Here is a 16,445-nt window from a genome sequence, read left to right as displayed (position 1 = left end):
GCCTGGGGACGAGGCTGTCTCAGAGCTGATGGGCTAGGTAAGCTCTATTTTGAAAGTGGGTTAATTTAGCTGCCATTCAACTACCATTAAATGATGTAGGTTAATTTTATAGTCAGATAACTATTAAGAAACCAAAACATAAGGCAGGAAATGTCTCTATGCATATCAGCAAGGAGAGATTTCCTCTGCGCTAATGCACACCCCTCCCCTTCAGCTCAAACCTCTCATCCTTTCATTTCTCCACATCCCTCACATCATCTTTTTTTTTTTAACCCTTGTCATTACACACTATTGTCCTTCCCCCCTCTCTTAAGAGAGCCTATTCTTCCTCTCAAAAATTCACCTTGATATCCTGGCCCGCAATTATTTTTCTCCTTTGTTTATATTGTCACATATCTCAATGCTAGAGGAAGACTAACAAATCCAAACCACATCTGACCCTGCAAATGTCCACTAAAAAAGGTTCCATCTTCCCCACACGGACAATATTTGTGCTGCTATGTGGTAAACTGAAGTAGGGAACTACCCCTTGCTTAGTAAATAACATTCCATCACTACTAATACACCCAGTTTACTTTAGGGGTATTTACCATATTTAAAGCCTCCTCAGTTGGCATTTTACCTTTTATAAATGGATGCTGCAGTTGAAATGTACTTTATCTCTGTACAACTTTCCTTTCTGCGGCATAATGATAGGTATTGTTTGTTTCTTTATACTGGTGACAAAACCCATCAATTGCTGGTTTGTCATAAAAGGAAAAATAAAATGAAAAAAATTACCAACAACAGCTTATGCCTGCAAAGGAACAGACCCTTTGGAAAAAGCAGAAGTGACTCATCACTCCTCATGCAGCAAGGAAGGAGCAAGCATCACAGCCCTGCAGATCCCCCCGAGATGCCTTCACAGATTGCCTCCCTCTGACTTCTGTGCTTTCCTGGTCCCACCAGCAGGAAAATGAGTCTCTAACCTTTGCAGAGAAAGCCAAAGCCATGATGACCCATTAGCACATGCTACCCATCAAGCAATCACAGATCTCCTCTACCGCAGACGTTTTTTATCTTATTAACAGTAAGTGCACTACGCAAACCCTGAGAGCTCACAGAAATGAACTCACACTTAACCATACAGTTGTAACGAGACAAACAGTGCTAATGGGATGTTGGCATTTGCACTGTGCTTTTTATGACCAGAGAAATGCAGAACGGGACCATACCCAGAAATCGCAGCTAAACCACCTCTGAAAAATCCTCCTCGCAGCAACTCAGATATTCAAACGGTGACACCAGAGCCGCAACAATGCACATCATGGGAATTCTGACCCACAGAAGGCTGAGTGCCAAACCCCCTGTTGTTCTGCTGAGGCCTTGCTACTCTTCCAAACCTTGCAATGAAAGTCCTTTTTTTAACTCATGAGCTATAAAAGAACAGATGAAAAAGCCAAAACCCAAACCCCATCAATCTGCCCTTTGCCAGCACTAAGCCACTACCTTTGTCACTTTGATTTTAAGCTTTATAACTATTATTCTATTATATTACAATATTACATCGTATTATGTAACTATTATTCCTAATTTAATAATATCATTAAATGGGTGCAAAGCATATTTCTTTTAAATCCAGAGTTATGTTATTTTTCCTTCTGTCAATTAGCAATCCAGTCTACACTCAAACAAAATTAAAGGCACCAACGTAACGACAGGTATGGGCAAGGTGCCTAGAATTAAAGAGCAGACGTGCAGCACCCTTACCACACACACTTGTGTCTGTTAGAGAAAAGCCAATACAGGGCCTGAAACAGGAGCAAAAATCTACTTGTTTTTGTGCATGAGCAGCAAAGCTCACTGAATTACAGCTAGATGGACCTCTAGTGAGCAGTGAGGTCAGGCAGGTGCCACCATGGTCGGACCAGAACTTAGTTATTAACAACCACACTTCAGGTACCAAGTAAGCTTGTTTAGCTTTCACACCTTGAGCTGATGTTTGACGGATAGAAACAAGAAAGAAACTTGTATTTCTGTACAAACAGAGTATATTTGCTATGACAGCTTCTTATGCAAAACCAGAATCCTACTCAGGCTTTTCTTACAGTCTCCTTTCAAAGTCAGATAGTTTGTTTCAGACTCCTAATAACACCTCACATGCAGCTAGTTGCTTTAAAGGCCTGAAAGAAATCTGAGAAAGATACCACGTCTGATGACAGTGCACCTGAAGGCATGAAAAAACTATACTACTACCTTCACTGAAAGGGGAACGTGGTGAAAACTAGTGGATCCTCCAAGCAACCACCTCAGGCTTAGATTACAGCAAGGGACCCAGCACAAATATTGGCTGTGTGTATGAAAAACCCCTTCACATGTGCAGGGAAGCTGTTCAGCTTCTCTTGGTGTCATGTTTTCCCTGCAGTCCCAGAGTAACTCAACAATTAGTGTCAGGGCCTTCCTCTAAAGCTCAGGGAGAAGAAAAGCACAGTCAAAGGCTTGGCTTTAAGAAAAGAAACCATAAAAGCCCCTTTCAAAGTTAGGAATGTAATTCCAAAACGAGTTAAGCAAGCCCTACACGTTATTAGCTGGGCAGGAGGGATCTGGGACATGTGACAATGGGATCTTGGTACACATCACCAAAAAAAAAAAATTTCCAAGCCTTAGCAGGTGTAACCTATTTATCACTGTAATTTTTACAAGCAGTTTGCTGATAATTCTGTACAGACAAACCACTCCTCCTGTCAGCACACGGCTGGCTGATCTGCACCTGGAGCAGGAGCCCAGCAAAGGTAGGCAAGCAAGCTCTGGAAACCACAGCCAGGGAGACAAGGCAGGAGTCACACATGGACAGATCCACTGCAGGCTCGGGTACAGGTGATAGCTGAAGTCTCTGCCCCATCCCTCATGGCGTTAGTGTGAGGGCTGGGTAGGTTATGGTCCAGGACTCCAGTCAGCTCCTTAGGGGGATGCAGCTGTACTTTCACACAGGCAACTTTTGTATGTTCAGGCAGCAGTGCTTTTATTTCTATGCTCTGAAGTATACCTTAAGGGCTTCTAATTTTAGTTGAGCTTTTAAACAATTCCTGGAAATCTGAGCTGTAGTCATCTCATACAAAAATCTGCCTTTTAGTTAAGTGTGTAGGGAACAGACTCCTGCAGAGCTGTGAGACACCTGCAGAGGAGGAGGCAGCAAGAGAAAATTTTTAGGAGTTTTATTTCAACTGCGATCTGTAATTTTGATATGTTCAAAGTGACCTGTAAAAACAAGATGCAATTGCTTTATGTTCCCTCTTCATGATACCAAAAGAGAGCTTTTAAAGATTGTGTTGTCTGCAATTTTCGAGTAGGTGGGTATGAAGGAACTTAATTAATTCATAATTCATAGGTGTGAAGTCATTCACATTTCTTTTGATTTTCCTACTAGACAGCTGAGAACACCTTGGATTTCAAGTAACAGAGTCTGCATCAAATGTACCAGATCAGGGGAAACAGCACTCTCACAAACTGGGACCCTTCCAGCATTGTAACATCTATTAAAGTGTCTCAAGAATAACTACATTAAAAAGATCCACTTTCTCTTTAATCTCTTTTCCATCTTCATTGTATCAAAGTCCATAATCCTAGATTTGCCTTAACACTTCAAGCTCAGTTTTTTGAAATTGCTTTTCATCTGTAGCTCTGTTCCTCTGTACACGAATCATATTCCTAAACAGGTCCAAGAACCTGCTACTCACTTCCAGATAAAACCTCCATTCAGCCAGTACCCTTGTTTAGGCATCTGCCAGAGCAGAGTTTGCAGCTTAAGAAAATAGTGATTTGCTGAAGTATATTCCTGAATCAGGATTTAAATCCTCCCCCTCCCCGAGACCCACTTTTGTCATGCCTCTAGGAAATTAGAGAGCTCAGCATGCTCAGGCAGGAAAGCCAGTGGTGATCTGTCTTACTGCAGACACCAGAGCGAGCTCTGCACTGCTGCTGTTTGAGGAGCCACGACACAAAGGCTCAGCTTTGCTTACATGGGCAGATGAAACTGTGATGTTCAGGAATTCCCTTAATTAAACCAGCTTCACTCACAAAACGTAAGTTTACTTCCAACTTTCAGATCCTTCATGCTGAGCTCAGGGAATTGCCTCCTTACAGGTTTAGTTTAAACACCAAAACTAGCAGGTGCACTGGAAGCTGAAGCTTCCTGCTCTTCCCCTCCCAGCAGCTCTCATTTCCACAGAGGAGCAATGAGCAGAGCCTCTCATTTCACATCTGAGGGAGTATCTGCATTGTAGCAAGTGACCCAGGTGGTATGTATGTGGGGTTACAGTCCACTGCTACTCCCCAAAGGATCTGTTATTTCAGAAGGTGACCAGATATGCTCCTGCAGCTTCCAAAGAGGCAGCTGCCTCTTCCAATAACAGATCGAGCAGCTCAAAACGCACCCTGAGTCCAAACAAGCTGAAGGAAATTAGCAGGTGACTTTTAAAGCTGCCTAACAGGGCTAATTGTGTTTCTTTTCTACTTTTCTAAGAGACAACAGCATGGAAGCTTCTTTCTGGGTCTGGGTGCAACATCTTGTGCAATCTTGTCATGATACAGGAAACAGCTTTAAAAGAAGAAATCAAGACTGTGTTCCTTTAAGTTTGAACAATTTCATCTTAGCAGTGAGAAACTATCAGCAAGTCCTTCAGGAAAAGCAGAAAAACTTGGTATTTGTGATAATCACAGGACTAAGTGTCGATTAAAAATGTTCTGGGACAAGCCTGCACAGTGTAATACATCCTAAAGAATGGCAGATGGGAATATGGTTCATCACTTTCAAAGGCTATTTTCATAGATTTGACAGATGTATTCAGATATACAGAAAAAAAAATATGATAAATGATAGTTTACTGCACAAGGCTTTCAAGCTATTTACACGTAAGAACTCACTATTCCTGAATAAGTGTAAGATGTAGTCCCTAGTTAAACCAAGTTTTTTGTTTAAGAGAGATTTGCCTGGTAAAGCTAAACCAATGACAACACCCAATTACCATTCTGCTTTTTGTTTTTAATACCAGTATTAGTATACAAGGAATACAATAATTAGTTTGTAATGTAACAGTTATTTAATGATCTTAAAAAACAAAAAAGGCACGGAAAAATGCAAACCCTAAATTACCTACTTTTCAATACCATATGCTAAGAAAGGTAATTTCTCAGGAGAAAAGAAACCTGGGCTAGATATTGTGCAGCATTATGAATTTTCCTAAAGCTAGGAAATCCCTATGCATCACTCTCAAAATCATCCCAGAGATGAACACAAAGGTTAGCAGAAATGCCTAAACTCACGTGGGTTCCATTACACACCACTTACTGTAACCTACTTTTTAGTATTCAGCATTTCAGTATCAATAATGCATAACATCAAAAGTAGTTCAACCCAAAGTACAATCATGAGAAAGTAAACATGGATCTTGGAGAAGGGCCGGCTGCAGTGTGGTGTCACTGCTGGATTTGCCTTGTGCCCCTGTGCAGGGGGACAAAAAGATGGGAGTAGCTGGAGCTTTCCCTGTGCTAATGGGGAGCTGGGGACCTGCCCCCTCTGCAGAAGAAGAGCAGAGAAAGCAAAGCTGCAGAGAAAAAAGCATCACCAGTGCCCTGGTGAGCAGCTAAGCAAGGTGCCTGTGCCTGATGACGTGTGCTCCAGTACACAGCCTCGCTGCCCAAACCGGCGCTCTGCCCGCTGTCACCCCACAGTCCAGAACCGACCCGCGTGGGGCTCTGGCCACGCTTTCACTACCCCCGTGCCTACCTTGGCTCATTACTAAGTGCTCAGTGAACATCACTACATCACCCATCACCTTTTATTTTCCCTCCTGAGAGACTGTTTGTTCTTCACTGGATAAATTATTTACCATTAAGAAAATTAAGGTGGCCAGTAGGGAAGCGCAAATTAGAGTACGGGAGTTCATGAGACTGGGCTGCTAAGAGACATTGTTTCAGCTTTCACATGTATTCCCTACCCAGCTGCTAAAGCAGCTTTATCGTCAATCCTATTTAGGACAAGAACCCAACAGAGTATGGAGATTCCAAAGCTCAATCCTTCAGCCAGAAATTGCTTTACCTTCTATTTTCACTTCCTCCCCTGCTTCTCTCCATTTGCAATAGTTTGCATCTCATATCCTTAGGGCTACTAGTACAGGCATTTAGAAAGTACATTAGAAACAACAGAATAGGAATCCCTTGAAGTTTTTCACAACAAAATTTATTAGAAGAATAGTGGTTTTGAAAAGTCTAGCATCCAGTGAAAACTACCATACACAACGTTACAGCTGGGAATGTGTTTCCAAAATGACATGGTCAAATAATACAATGGAGCCATTAAATCTTACACATGCACAACAAGAGAATTAGCGCTTTGACATACAATGCAAAAAATAAATGGACCACATGAAATAAAAATTTAAAAGTACTTATCACATACATTAAGACACAGCTTATTTAGTCCAGTCAAAAAATCAGAACTGCATTAAAAAAATTAATGTAGTGCAATCAAACCAAAAACCTTAATTTGTGATCATAAGTGCTCTACTACATAAAACATTGATCATAGCAAGGAACAAAAAAATTCAAATCACACAGTACAAAAAAATCTGTAAATAAATATAAACTACAGTACAAGAGAAATATTAAATTATACAATTCCGTCAAACTGTAAACAGTATATTGAAATGAGGTCCATAAGAGTAAAGGGGGGGTTCCTGTTTTTTTTTCCCATGACACTTGAACTTCTAGAGGTCAGAGAGAAATGCCATTTTCCATACTCTTCAAAGACTATGGGTTACATAAATAGAAAGAGAAGACTTTTTAGATGTAAAGTGTCAAATAATAAAGCAGAGGTGTTGCTGACTTGCGACTGCCAATGGATCACCATGAAGGCAGAACAGCAGATTTTAGTTTCAGGCTTGGCCTCCAGGTGAGCGCAGCACAGAGGCCTGGCACTGCAGGTGTTCGGTGAATAGCGCTCGGCCTTAGAAAGGAGGCACCTCGTGAGGTCTGGTCCTACCCAGGAGGTGGAAGTGATTATGGACAGCCTGGACCTCTGCTGATTATCTGACAGGTTTACACGCTTGTCATACAAACACCAACTTTGGCAGAACAATTACTAATAAACTCAAAGCACTCCCGGCCCATTGGTTTCCATCACAGTGGCCAGTGCACAGAATTCTCTAAGGACATTGCATAACTAGAGTGTAGAGGTCAGACAGCCAAGGACCCGTGCTTGAGGTTAGAAGTAGTTATGGTGAGAGAGAAGCAAGAGCCACGTTAAGAAGCTGCCTCTGCTGTTCACAGAAGCAGCTGGGAATGTATTTCATTTTTAGCTGCGCTGGCTAGTAGTGGCATTTTAAAATATATAAGTTTAAGATAACATATATACTATATATGTATATAATATAATACATATTATATAATATACATAGGAATTTCTTACAATACATACCAGGAACCCCCACGCGATCTGCTCAGTAGTAATAACTGAATATACAGAATGCCACTATAAGTGTCTGAGGCACTGTGTGCTGGAGAGTAAATATGCAGCTTTAAAATCCGTTTGGCTGAGTTATACCTGGATACCTGAACTGAGTTTTAAGTTGACATTCATCAAGGATGTGCTATCAGCACGTCAAAAGAAAAGCAAAACAAAAATACAAGTCACTGCTAGGTTTAAGAAGAGAGTACAAGTACCTGAATTGAGTGAGGATAGTGTGTAAACTGTCCCTGAGGGTTTTTAAACAGTGTGTGTACAAGTTGGATTCCTAAGAACATTAGTTTAAACTTACACTGCGGACTGATAAAATACCAATGTCTGACAATTTAACAAGTGGAGGTTAAAAAGAGTTATGAGCAAACACTCAAAACATTTTATACATTTTAAAGCAGCAGTAAGCTGCTGTAAGCATACATCCCATCAGTACAAGCAACACGTGGGACTCAGATAAAGGTTTCTATTTGCAAAAAGCCCATCATATATCAATAAGTAAAGAATATTCACCTGCTAAATTAGAATGCACCTAGTTACAGACTAGCAATTCAAGATTAATTTTTTAATCAAATACTTTGCTATACTTTGCTATTACATACTAAAATTCCTTAAGATCACTAATGCTGGTATTCTAATCTATTTTTTTTTAATGTTCCCCCTTCATTTAAGAAATATACCATTCCACAACTTAAACATTAAGATCCATTTTCAGTCCTCAGATGTAAAAAGCATGTCAATGAGTTAATATTAAAAATTTACATGGTAAAAAGGCTTGAATTTCAGCCAGAGATTCTAAATACTACTCATTCCCTGAAGGCATAAGGGAGAAAGAATCCCTACCCATTTTTCTTGTGATATAGTTTTCAAACTGAACATTAAAGAATGGTCCAAAATGTTTATTTCTTCAGTTTGGGAAATTTCCCTTCCCTACCCTTCATCCCAGATTCCAAATGTCAAGCCCTGAAATGGCCTATTGAAATGATTAATTAAAAATACCAGGCATGTATATATACATCCCCTGCCTGAACTTCAGAATATTTTGTTGTACTAGTCTTTAAAAGACAGATTAATATACCAAGAGACCTTGTGATCTGACCTGAAAAGCTGTTAATGATCCTAGATTGTACATTTAAAGTATCTCATAACCTGAAGACCAGATTTAGTTAAGACTCTGGCATTGTAACAGAAAAAGTGCTGCAGTTATTTATCCCTTTTCTGGTACTTTAGAATAGGTCAGACAAGTGCTTTTTATAGTGACAGTAAAAGTTTACATGCTTTCACGCAGGCATAAAAAGTATTATCCGCAAAAATATTTGAGAAATGTAGCACCAAGTAATTGATAAACTGTTTAAGTAGCTGTAGTAGTATCCTCATTTCTGAGTAGGAAAAAAATATTAAGATAAACTGTACTAGGTGATGATGAGAGAAATTGTTTTTGATATTAATTTTTCCTGCTCCAGTCAGAATGAAGCCTTTGTCCTAATCCCTGCTCCATAAGGTAGAGTTACCATCTTGAGTCCTCCTAAATTATACTTACCAATTCAATAGAGACAACCACAGGGGCATGGGTGGGGATGTTTGTTTTTAAGAAGGTAAATTAAATGCCCTGGACAGGCTGAAAAAAGTCCTCCTTCCTAGTACGTCACCCAGGAAAACTGATTTTGCAACTGGGCTAAGAGATTTTTGTGAGGATTAAATAAAGCTCTCTTAATATCAAGGGGTTTATGACAATACCTGAATATGGGCATAATTCAGTAGGACATGAGGTCCAAAACTGCTGCTGTAATACTGGTTTAGAGACTTGGCCCCAATCAAAGAAAGAACAGGAAAGAGGGAGAGAGGTGGATGCTGGAATGCTCTAAATACTTAACAGCTTTTTCTGGTATACGTGAAGTGGATCTACAGATCATTTTGAGTTTATAATACCTCTCTGCCTAGTGGTCATCACAGCACACTGTGTTTATACACTGGATAATTTGAAATGAGTTACTATAGTGGCTACTTTATCTGCTACATTCATCAGAACTGCATATAATTAGCAGCGCAGATTTTCAGGTTTCTGATGGTTCCAATTACTGAATTTTCAATATAATTCAGGATCAAGTAGAAACCTTTATAGTACCAAACTAGCTCAAAACTATTTTTTACACCTTTTTTAAAACAATATTAGTCAACATTATGTACTGATGCCAAGAAAAAGCAACATTGACCTAGACTGAAATTACATTTAATTTCTGAAACATTTGTGGGAATACCTAGAAGTTTCTGATCCTCATGAAAATGAAGGAAACAACCCTTCCCATCCTACTTCTAACATCTGGCAGAGAATTTAAGCTATTTAAAATATTGTGACAAAGCGTTCAGTAAGGTTAATAATTTTGCCTTCATAAGAGTTTGGACTGCAACAAGAGTATGCATTCTTACACTGAAGAGTTAAAATTTTGTCTTCACTGAAGAAAGAGGTCTTTACACTATAGATGCAGCCACACTGTTTTTGAGAAAAAAGGGAACAGCAGAGTGCTCCCTTCACTCCTTGGACACTGTGTTCTTCTCCTAAGACTCAAGACATCTTAAGAGCATTACTTGAAAGTAAACTGGAAAGAAACACATGGCAATTCCAGTTTTGCCTGTATAACAATTGTTGCAGATGATACAAAGAGCAATTCAATCAGAACTAAAAAGTTGTTCCACAAAGCTTACTCAACCCTAAAGCCCCTGAATCACTTTGCCAGCTCCCATGAATTTCCAGGGAAAGGCAATGTACTCCCGGATGTTCATGAAAGAAATACTTAGATGCAAATGTTGGCCTGCCAAAAGACAAAGCACAGACTACTCCTTGTCTGCTCTTACCCAGTCTAAACACATGTGCAGTTACCTCCTGTGTTTAGGAATATCCTCCAGAGGTGGAAAGTTCTACAAAAAAAGGTTGTGTAGGAGTTGCAAAAGAACACAGAAGCTGAACACATTCCCTTACTAGAGGCATTATCCTATATGTACCCCTGCACCGTTAAAAATAATTTTTTCTCCAATTGCCAAAAAAGTTCAGAGTTTCACTTCAGGTCTAGCAGTAGGGTTGGTAATGCAAGCATCAAGTTACGAGTTCTGCAACAAAAAGAAAGCAAAGGCATACCTGTATTGCTTATGCAGCAACTTCTCCTGTGCAACAGGGAAAAAAATGAGAAATTCTAAAGAAAACTGTCTTGAACCTTTAGAAAAAAATCAGGGAGTGACTGGAAAATAAATTATCTTTAGACAGAAATAAAAACAAGTCCAGAAACGTGTCCCTACAATATCTAACTGGAAACGTTCAACTCTATAGCTGTACTTAAGCATTACGGACACAATAATGCCTACAACACTGTGGAATGAGGATCCAGCTGGCTGAAAGTGAGGTAATAGTTTGTAATAGGTCAGAGTTCTAAAAAAGCACTTTTACATCTTACAAGTCCAAATAAAAGAAAAAAAAAAAAAGGACACATTTCATACATGTTGGGCTTTCTCACCAGAACTGTACGATAATTAACTCCACACCAGGACCCCTACCACACTAAGCCTTACTCATCTTCAATTATATGCTGCAGCAAAGATTTACCAAGCGACACCTAAACTTCAGTACAATATGAAACTTCGATTCTTAAAACTTTATACACACAAAATAGAAGATTACTTTTCTAGGATGGGGTAGGGAGGGGGATTCTCCTTCATGGTACTTGGACTGAAAAACTAGTTTTCAGAGACTGCCACAAATATAATTCACAGTTTCTTGCTGTCAGGCTTTTTCAGCTACATCAACGTAGTACACAACAATACTGTTAAGTCCAATAACTACATTGGATGGACATTCTCGGGAGTAAGAGAAAACTAGTGACAAAAAATACCCGAAAGGTCTCCTCCTAACAATGTCTCGATTTTTACAGGGTTGCAGTTTGTCTATGTTACACATTAATGTGATCTCAGAAGAGCAGCAGGAGAAGGGTCTAAAAATCTTTCTCCTGTCCAAGTGATCCAAGTAACATAAGCATCCACTTGCCAGAAATAAGATGAGAAACAAGGCTTTTGTTACAAAGACCGCAATGAACCACACCTTCCCACACTAAAATATGGTCAACCAGGGATTCTGGCCATGCAAACTGCTGGTCAGCAGAAAATTAAGCATGCTAATGGACAAACATTAATTCCAATCATATATTTAAAATGATCCCAAATACTACTAGTTAGCTACACTGAAAGCGCCTGCAAAACATATGTAGTGAAAATTGAAACAAAATCTTAGTGATCACTGCAGCACTTAGAGTGATACTAGTCTTAAGTGATGAATCACCTCAGAGAAAATACGTTAGATGGGACTTTGAAACAAAAAGGTAACATTAAAAGGTGCACCTGAATATTACAGACTAAATTTACAAAACCTACAATAAGGTAAAATATATATCTTTTGAATATTCAGCAGCTTTTTTTTAAATTTGTTTTTATTTTTTGAGAGGCTCATGAAATTTTAAAAAGGGACCACTAACTAATCTCAACCATGCTTCACAAAACAATAATGGCTATTTCATATTGCAGTTACCAACGTAATGCAATTAGTGCTTAAAAAATAATCTACACTTTTTCTTTTTTTTCCTTTTTAAACAGAGACCTTTGGAGGAAATATGGTTGTTCAAAAGCTTCTCGAAAAAGAAAGATTACCTGAATATTAAGTTATCACAGATCAAGTGTTGTGTTTAAAAGCTTTGCAGTTATGAGTATTACAATCTTCAGGTCTCAGGACATATAAACTGAGAAAGTTACGTGTTTGGTTTGTTGTTGGTTTTTTTTTTTTTAAATCCACTTTCTAACCAAAGCAAATAAAGAGTACTCAACTTCTCACTATCTATTTACAATTCTTAGCCTACAGTCTGAAATGACAAGACAAATTCTCTTTTAAAACTGCAGCATTAAAGGGTAGGCACACCATTCTTCTGCTGCACGATTGTCACCCACTTAAACATACACATACAAAATATTTAGGTTAGTAAAATGAGCACTCCACTTACACTACAGTGACAAGTTTTATAAAACTCAACTCATGTTGCTTAAATAAGGACAACTGCAAAAGGTTAAACCTCTCTCAACAGTAAAACTGTGTTACTTTTTTTTTTTTTAAGCTTGCAACAAACTTTCTACCATAACCTCCAACAGCAGATGAAACCACACCTTAAACTGAGCCTTTATTGCAATCACCAGCTAAACTGGAACGTATTGCAGAGTTTATATACTGCTACTGAGCTTAAACTGCTTTAAATGCCAAGATGACAACTAGAAAGCTACAAGGAACCAGGATTTTGAGGACTAAAATATATTAAGTAAACAAAAATAAAGTATACTTGGGGCCAAATGCCCAGTCCATTTCAAGAATGAGCAGTGCATATTTAAAACAACAGCAATGGTGTGCCTAACCTTCGAAAATACGAAGCTGCTGGGGGTGGGGAGAGGCTAATAGAGTCAATTGTTCCAGAAGTCATTCAGCATCCCTAGGGCTACCTAGGCCACCCTCCCATGAACTTTGAGAAACCACTTTCACTGACATCACTTAATGCTCTCACACAAAAACTCCAATGCTTCTTTTGGTTGTGCAAATGGGGGAAAAAAATGGTAATTTCTATCTACCTTTTGCACAGATTAAGACCAAATTGCTTCTACCTGAAGAACCAGTAATTATGATTTGGTCATGTTGTGGTAAATCCAGTAAGCTCCACTTAGTTACTGACTACTCCCGCAGAAAGTATCAAAGATAAAAGTTCAGTACAAAACTTATCCTGGATCTCCAGATAATCATAACGGTATCACCATATTGAAAAAAACCCAGATTTGTGGTTTAAGGAGTGCTTTTTTTTTGTGGTGTTTAAATGCTTATTCTAGTATGTGCTAAACCACTATCAAAATAGATTAAATAAAAACAACAACAAAAAAGCAGGACTTTATAAATAAATTCCTGCTACTGGCAACTGTAATATTTAAAAAGGAAACACCCATTCATTGAGTGTTCGACCCTGACAGTATTACAGATAGATATGATGCAGAGCCTGAATTAGATCAGGCTACCAGTGTTATACTTCTTCCCTGAACATTAACAAGCTCCTTCACTAATGTGGATATTTGGGCAGACTACTGAGGTTGTAACGTTTGAGATCACCATTTTGTGGGCTATTTTTTTTCCTTTTTTTTTTTTTGTTTTTGTTTTTGTTTTTGCAGTATCACAGTAGTTTGTTACGCAAATCCCCCACCCCTGGATTAGAGTCATTTAAACTAGCTGTTGGAACCACATAGTTTAGTAAACTCAGAATCAAGTCTGTAAAAAGCGTAAAGGTCACAAAGAACCATAGTTCTGGTACAATGAGGCATACCCCAATACATCATTTAGTGTACCCTGACTGCTCCTGACTGTGAGAAGCTTGTCTTCCGTGAGATAAGGCTACATCCTCAAGCAGGTGAGTCTAAATATCACCCTTCAAAAACACCAAATAAAATTACAGTGAAGGTAGTGTTATAAATAATTAACTGACATTTTCTGAAGGTAGTGTATGTAAGTTTTCCCTCCCCTCCCCTCCGGGTGAGCACTAAGCAGATAGCAAATGGTAAGTATGGTTAATTTAGAAAGAAAACAGTGGAGAGCCTACTTAGACCCAATTGATTATCTATCTAGTCGACAAATCTGGTTCAAGAGAGGTACCATTCCTAAATAATTTGATTTAGCTTAAATCTTTCAATCAACTGGATCAACAAAAATAAGAGGGGGGAAAAAAGATTTCTGAAACATTTTTGAAGAATGACAGTCTGATTTTCATTTGAAAATTGCCTGGTTTTAGGAGAGTGTCAGTTTAACAAAGTGGACTTATTATATAAAGGCAGATAAGAAAAATCCAACATCAGAAGTTCAGGCAGGCTCTACAGGCAAGATGTCCACTTCCACAGATCTGCATTCTTTGTGAGGTAACTCTCTATTACAGAGAAACATGCAAAAGGCAAAAGAAAAAAAAAAAGGAACAAAGAAAGAAAGAGGGCAGTGGGCAGGTGAAGGAGGGAAACTGTGCCATACCAGGCTAGAAAAATTTACAAATGTGACATTCAGAGCACATCTTTCACCTGTGTTCACATAAGTCTATGCTGAACTGCAAAGGAAAGAGCATTGCAGTAAACAGGAGACTCAGGTGCGCTCAGTGATGGTTGAACTATGCAGTAGTGCTCACCCAGTTTGCAAAGTAATTGGCACTCTACAACATCCCTATTCATCTTTCAATTCATTTGCACTTTGTGCTGCTTCTCCCTGGGGATCTAATTCAATCTTTACTGAAACATCCTGCCCCTCCGACTTCATTAATTTCATTTTTTTCTTTGGAGGGTTTTTCAAAGTGCCCAGCCTCTCTTTAACTTTGTACTCCAGTGTACTGTGGGGGATCCCATAAATACTCTGAGCTTTGGAAACACTCATTTTCCCGCTCATAACCACAGAGATTGCTTCCTCCAGTATCTCGCTGTTGTACTGTCTGTATCTCCCTCTTTTCTTCCTAGGTTGCTTGGAGCCAGGATCTCCCTCTTGATCGGAGGTGGGATATGGCTGTCCAGAGGTAGACTGCTCAGCATCTGAGCCCCAGGAATCTGGTCCAGCATCCAGCAAACTTCTCCTATTTTGTTTTGGAAGGATAGCCCTTAACTTTTTGCTAAGCGCGCTCTCCGTTTGTGAACCCATTACCAAAGAGCTATAGCTGTACTGGTCACCAGTGCGGGACTCCCATGAAAGGTCCATGCCTCGAACTTGTGGTATCTTTAAATCCACAGGAGATGAATGGCTCACGTCCTTTTTCCCATCCTGTTTAGTTTGAAGTGCCATTTTTTGAAAGGCAGAGTTTTCTGTAAGAAAAGGAAGGTCACTGATGTTGCTGAGTGCACCATTTCCCCTGAATTTCATGCGGCTGAAATTGAATTCGTAGTGTGGTTTTGCCCAAGAAGCCTCCCTGGATAATATTAAGTGCTGTCCATGATTCTGTAGTCCAGATGGCCCATGGCTGGCAGCCGTAGAAAACTGGTTTCTGCTCAGCAGTTCTTCACTAATCTGGAGTGATCGAGCCAGCGGTACTTTAAGAGATGTGGAGTGGCCATAACCTTCCCTGGTTCCATCCTGCAAGCTTCTTGGAGGTACCCCATCACCACTCTGTAGTCCCTCCGGATGGTGCTGGCTGGGTCTCCCAGGTCGCCTAATTGGATGGAAGGAAACTGATGTGAGCAGGACTTGCACAGGTAGGGAGGGATGGGTGAGGGGGCCACTCCTTTATTAGAAGGCCTTGCTTGGGTAACATCACTTTTTGTGTTATTTATTTTTCTCTAAATTTTTTTTTTATTATTTTAATTTTTTTTTTTTAAGTCTCAGCATCAGTCAGTTTTAAAACTTGTTCGCAAAAAAAGAGAAGCTTTTTGGGCAAAGAAAAATGAAACCTGTTGGCTGGTCTCTGGTTGGGTTCACAAATTCTCGGAGTAGAAAAGACTTCGCGCAAGCGTCTGAAAATAGCACCTTAATTACAAAGTAGTAATCAATCGCCATAGATCTATACACAACTGTGTTACTGGTGTGACGTTACCACTAAACAAGCACAGTAATAAAAGAGTAAGCCAAAGTGCAACATATTCAACATGCAAATATGACTGCCACCTGCAGTATCTATACATAGGTGGAAACCCTGGACAGTGTTTGCTTACATCATATTGAAGAATTGCTGCTCAGGATAAAAGAAAAAGCTTAGCAGGCCTCAAAGGTATTTGCCTGACTTTCATTAAGCACCAAATATGAAAGCTGGGATACTGCAGATCACAAAGAAAAACGCTGCATTACACTAGACTTACCAAACCGCTCTCTTAACAACTAATTGCATATATACACAGCCCTGAATCTCATTTGATATAAAGCATGGCTAGGAAA

At 39.4% G+C, this 16,445-nt stretch overlaps 1 protein-coding gene across 11 annotated transcripts in view; it reads right to left on the bottom strand.

Moving 5' to 3' along the window:
• The window catches only part of LCOR (ligand dependent nuclear receptor corepressor), a 90,912-nt gene that overhangs the window by 19,037 nt on the left and 55,430 nt on the right, over positions 1 to 16,445 (bottom strand). The window contains exon 7 of one of the 11 annotated variants that reach the window (XM_032116659.1): positions 6,196 to 15,726. The exons of the other annotated variants lie outside the window; for them this stretch is intronic. Coding sequence (XP_031972550.1) covers positions 14,757 to 15,726 — 970 coding nt within the window. The 3' untranslated portion in view covers positions 6,196 to 14,756. Of the gene's footprint in view, positions 1 to 6,195; positions 15,727 to 16,445 lie in introns of those variants that run through there. 11 annotated transcript variants of the gene reach the window in all.

This window comes from Corvus moneduloides, chromosome 8, assembly GCF_009650955.1.
Source record: "Corvus moneduloides isolate bCorMon1 chromosome 8, bCorMon1.pri, whole genome shotgun sequence".
Taxonomy (NCBI): Eukaryota; Metazoa; Chordata; class Aves; order Passeriformes; family Corvidae; genus Corvus; species Corvus moneduloides.
Note: the sequence above shows the minus strand (reverse complement) of the source record. Positions and strands in the feature narration are given on the sequence as shown.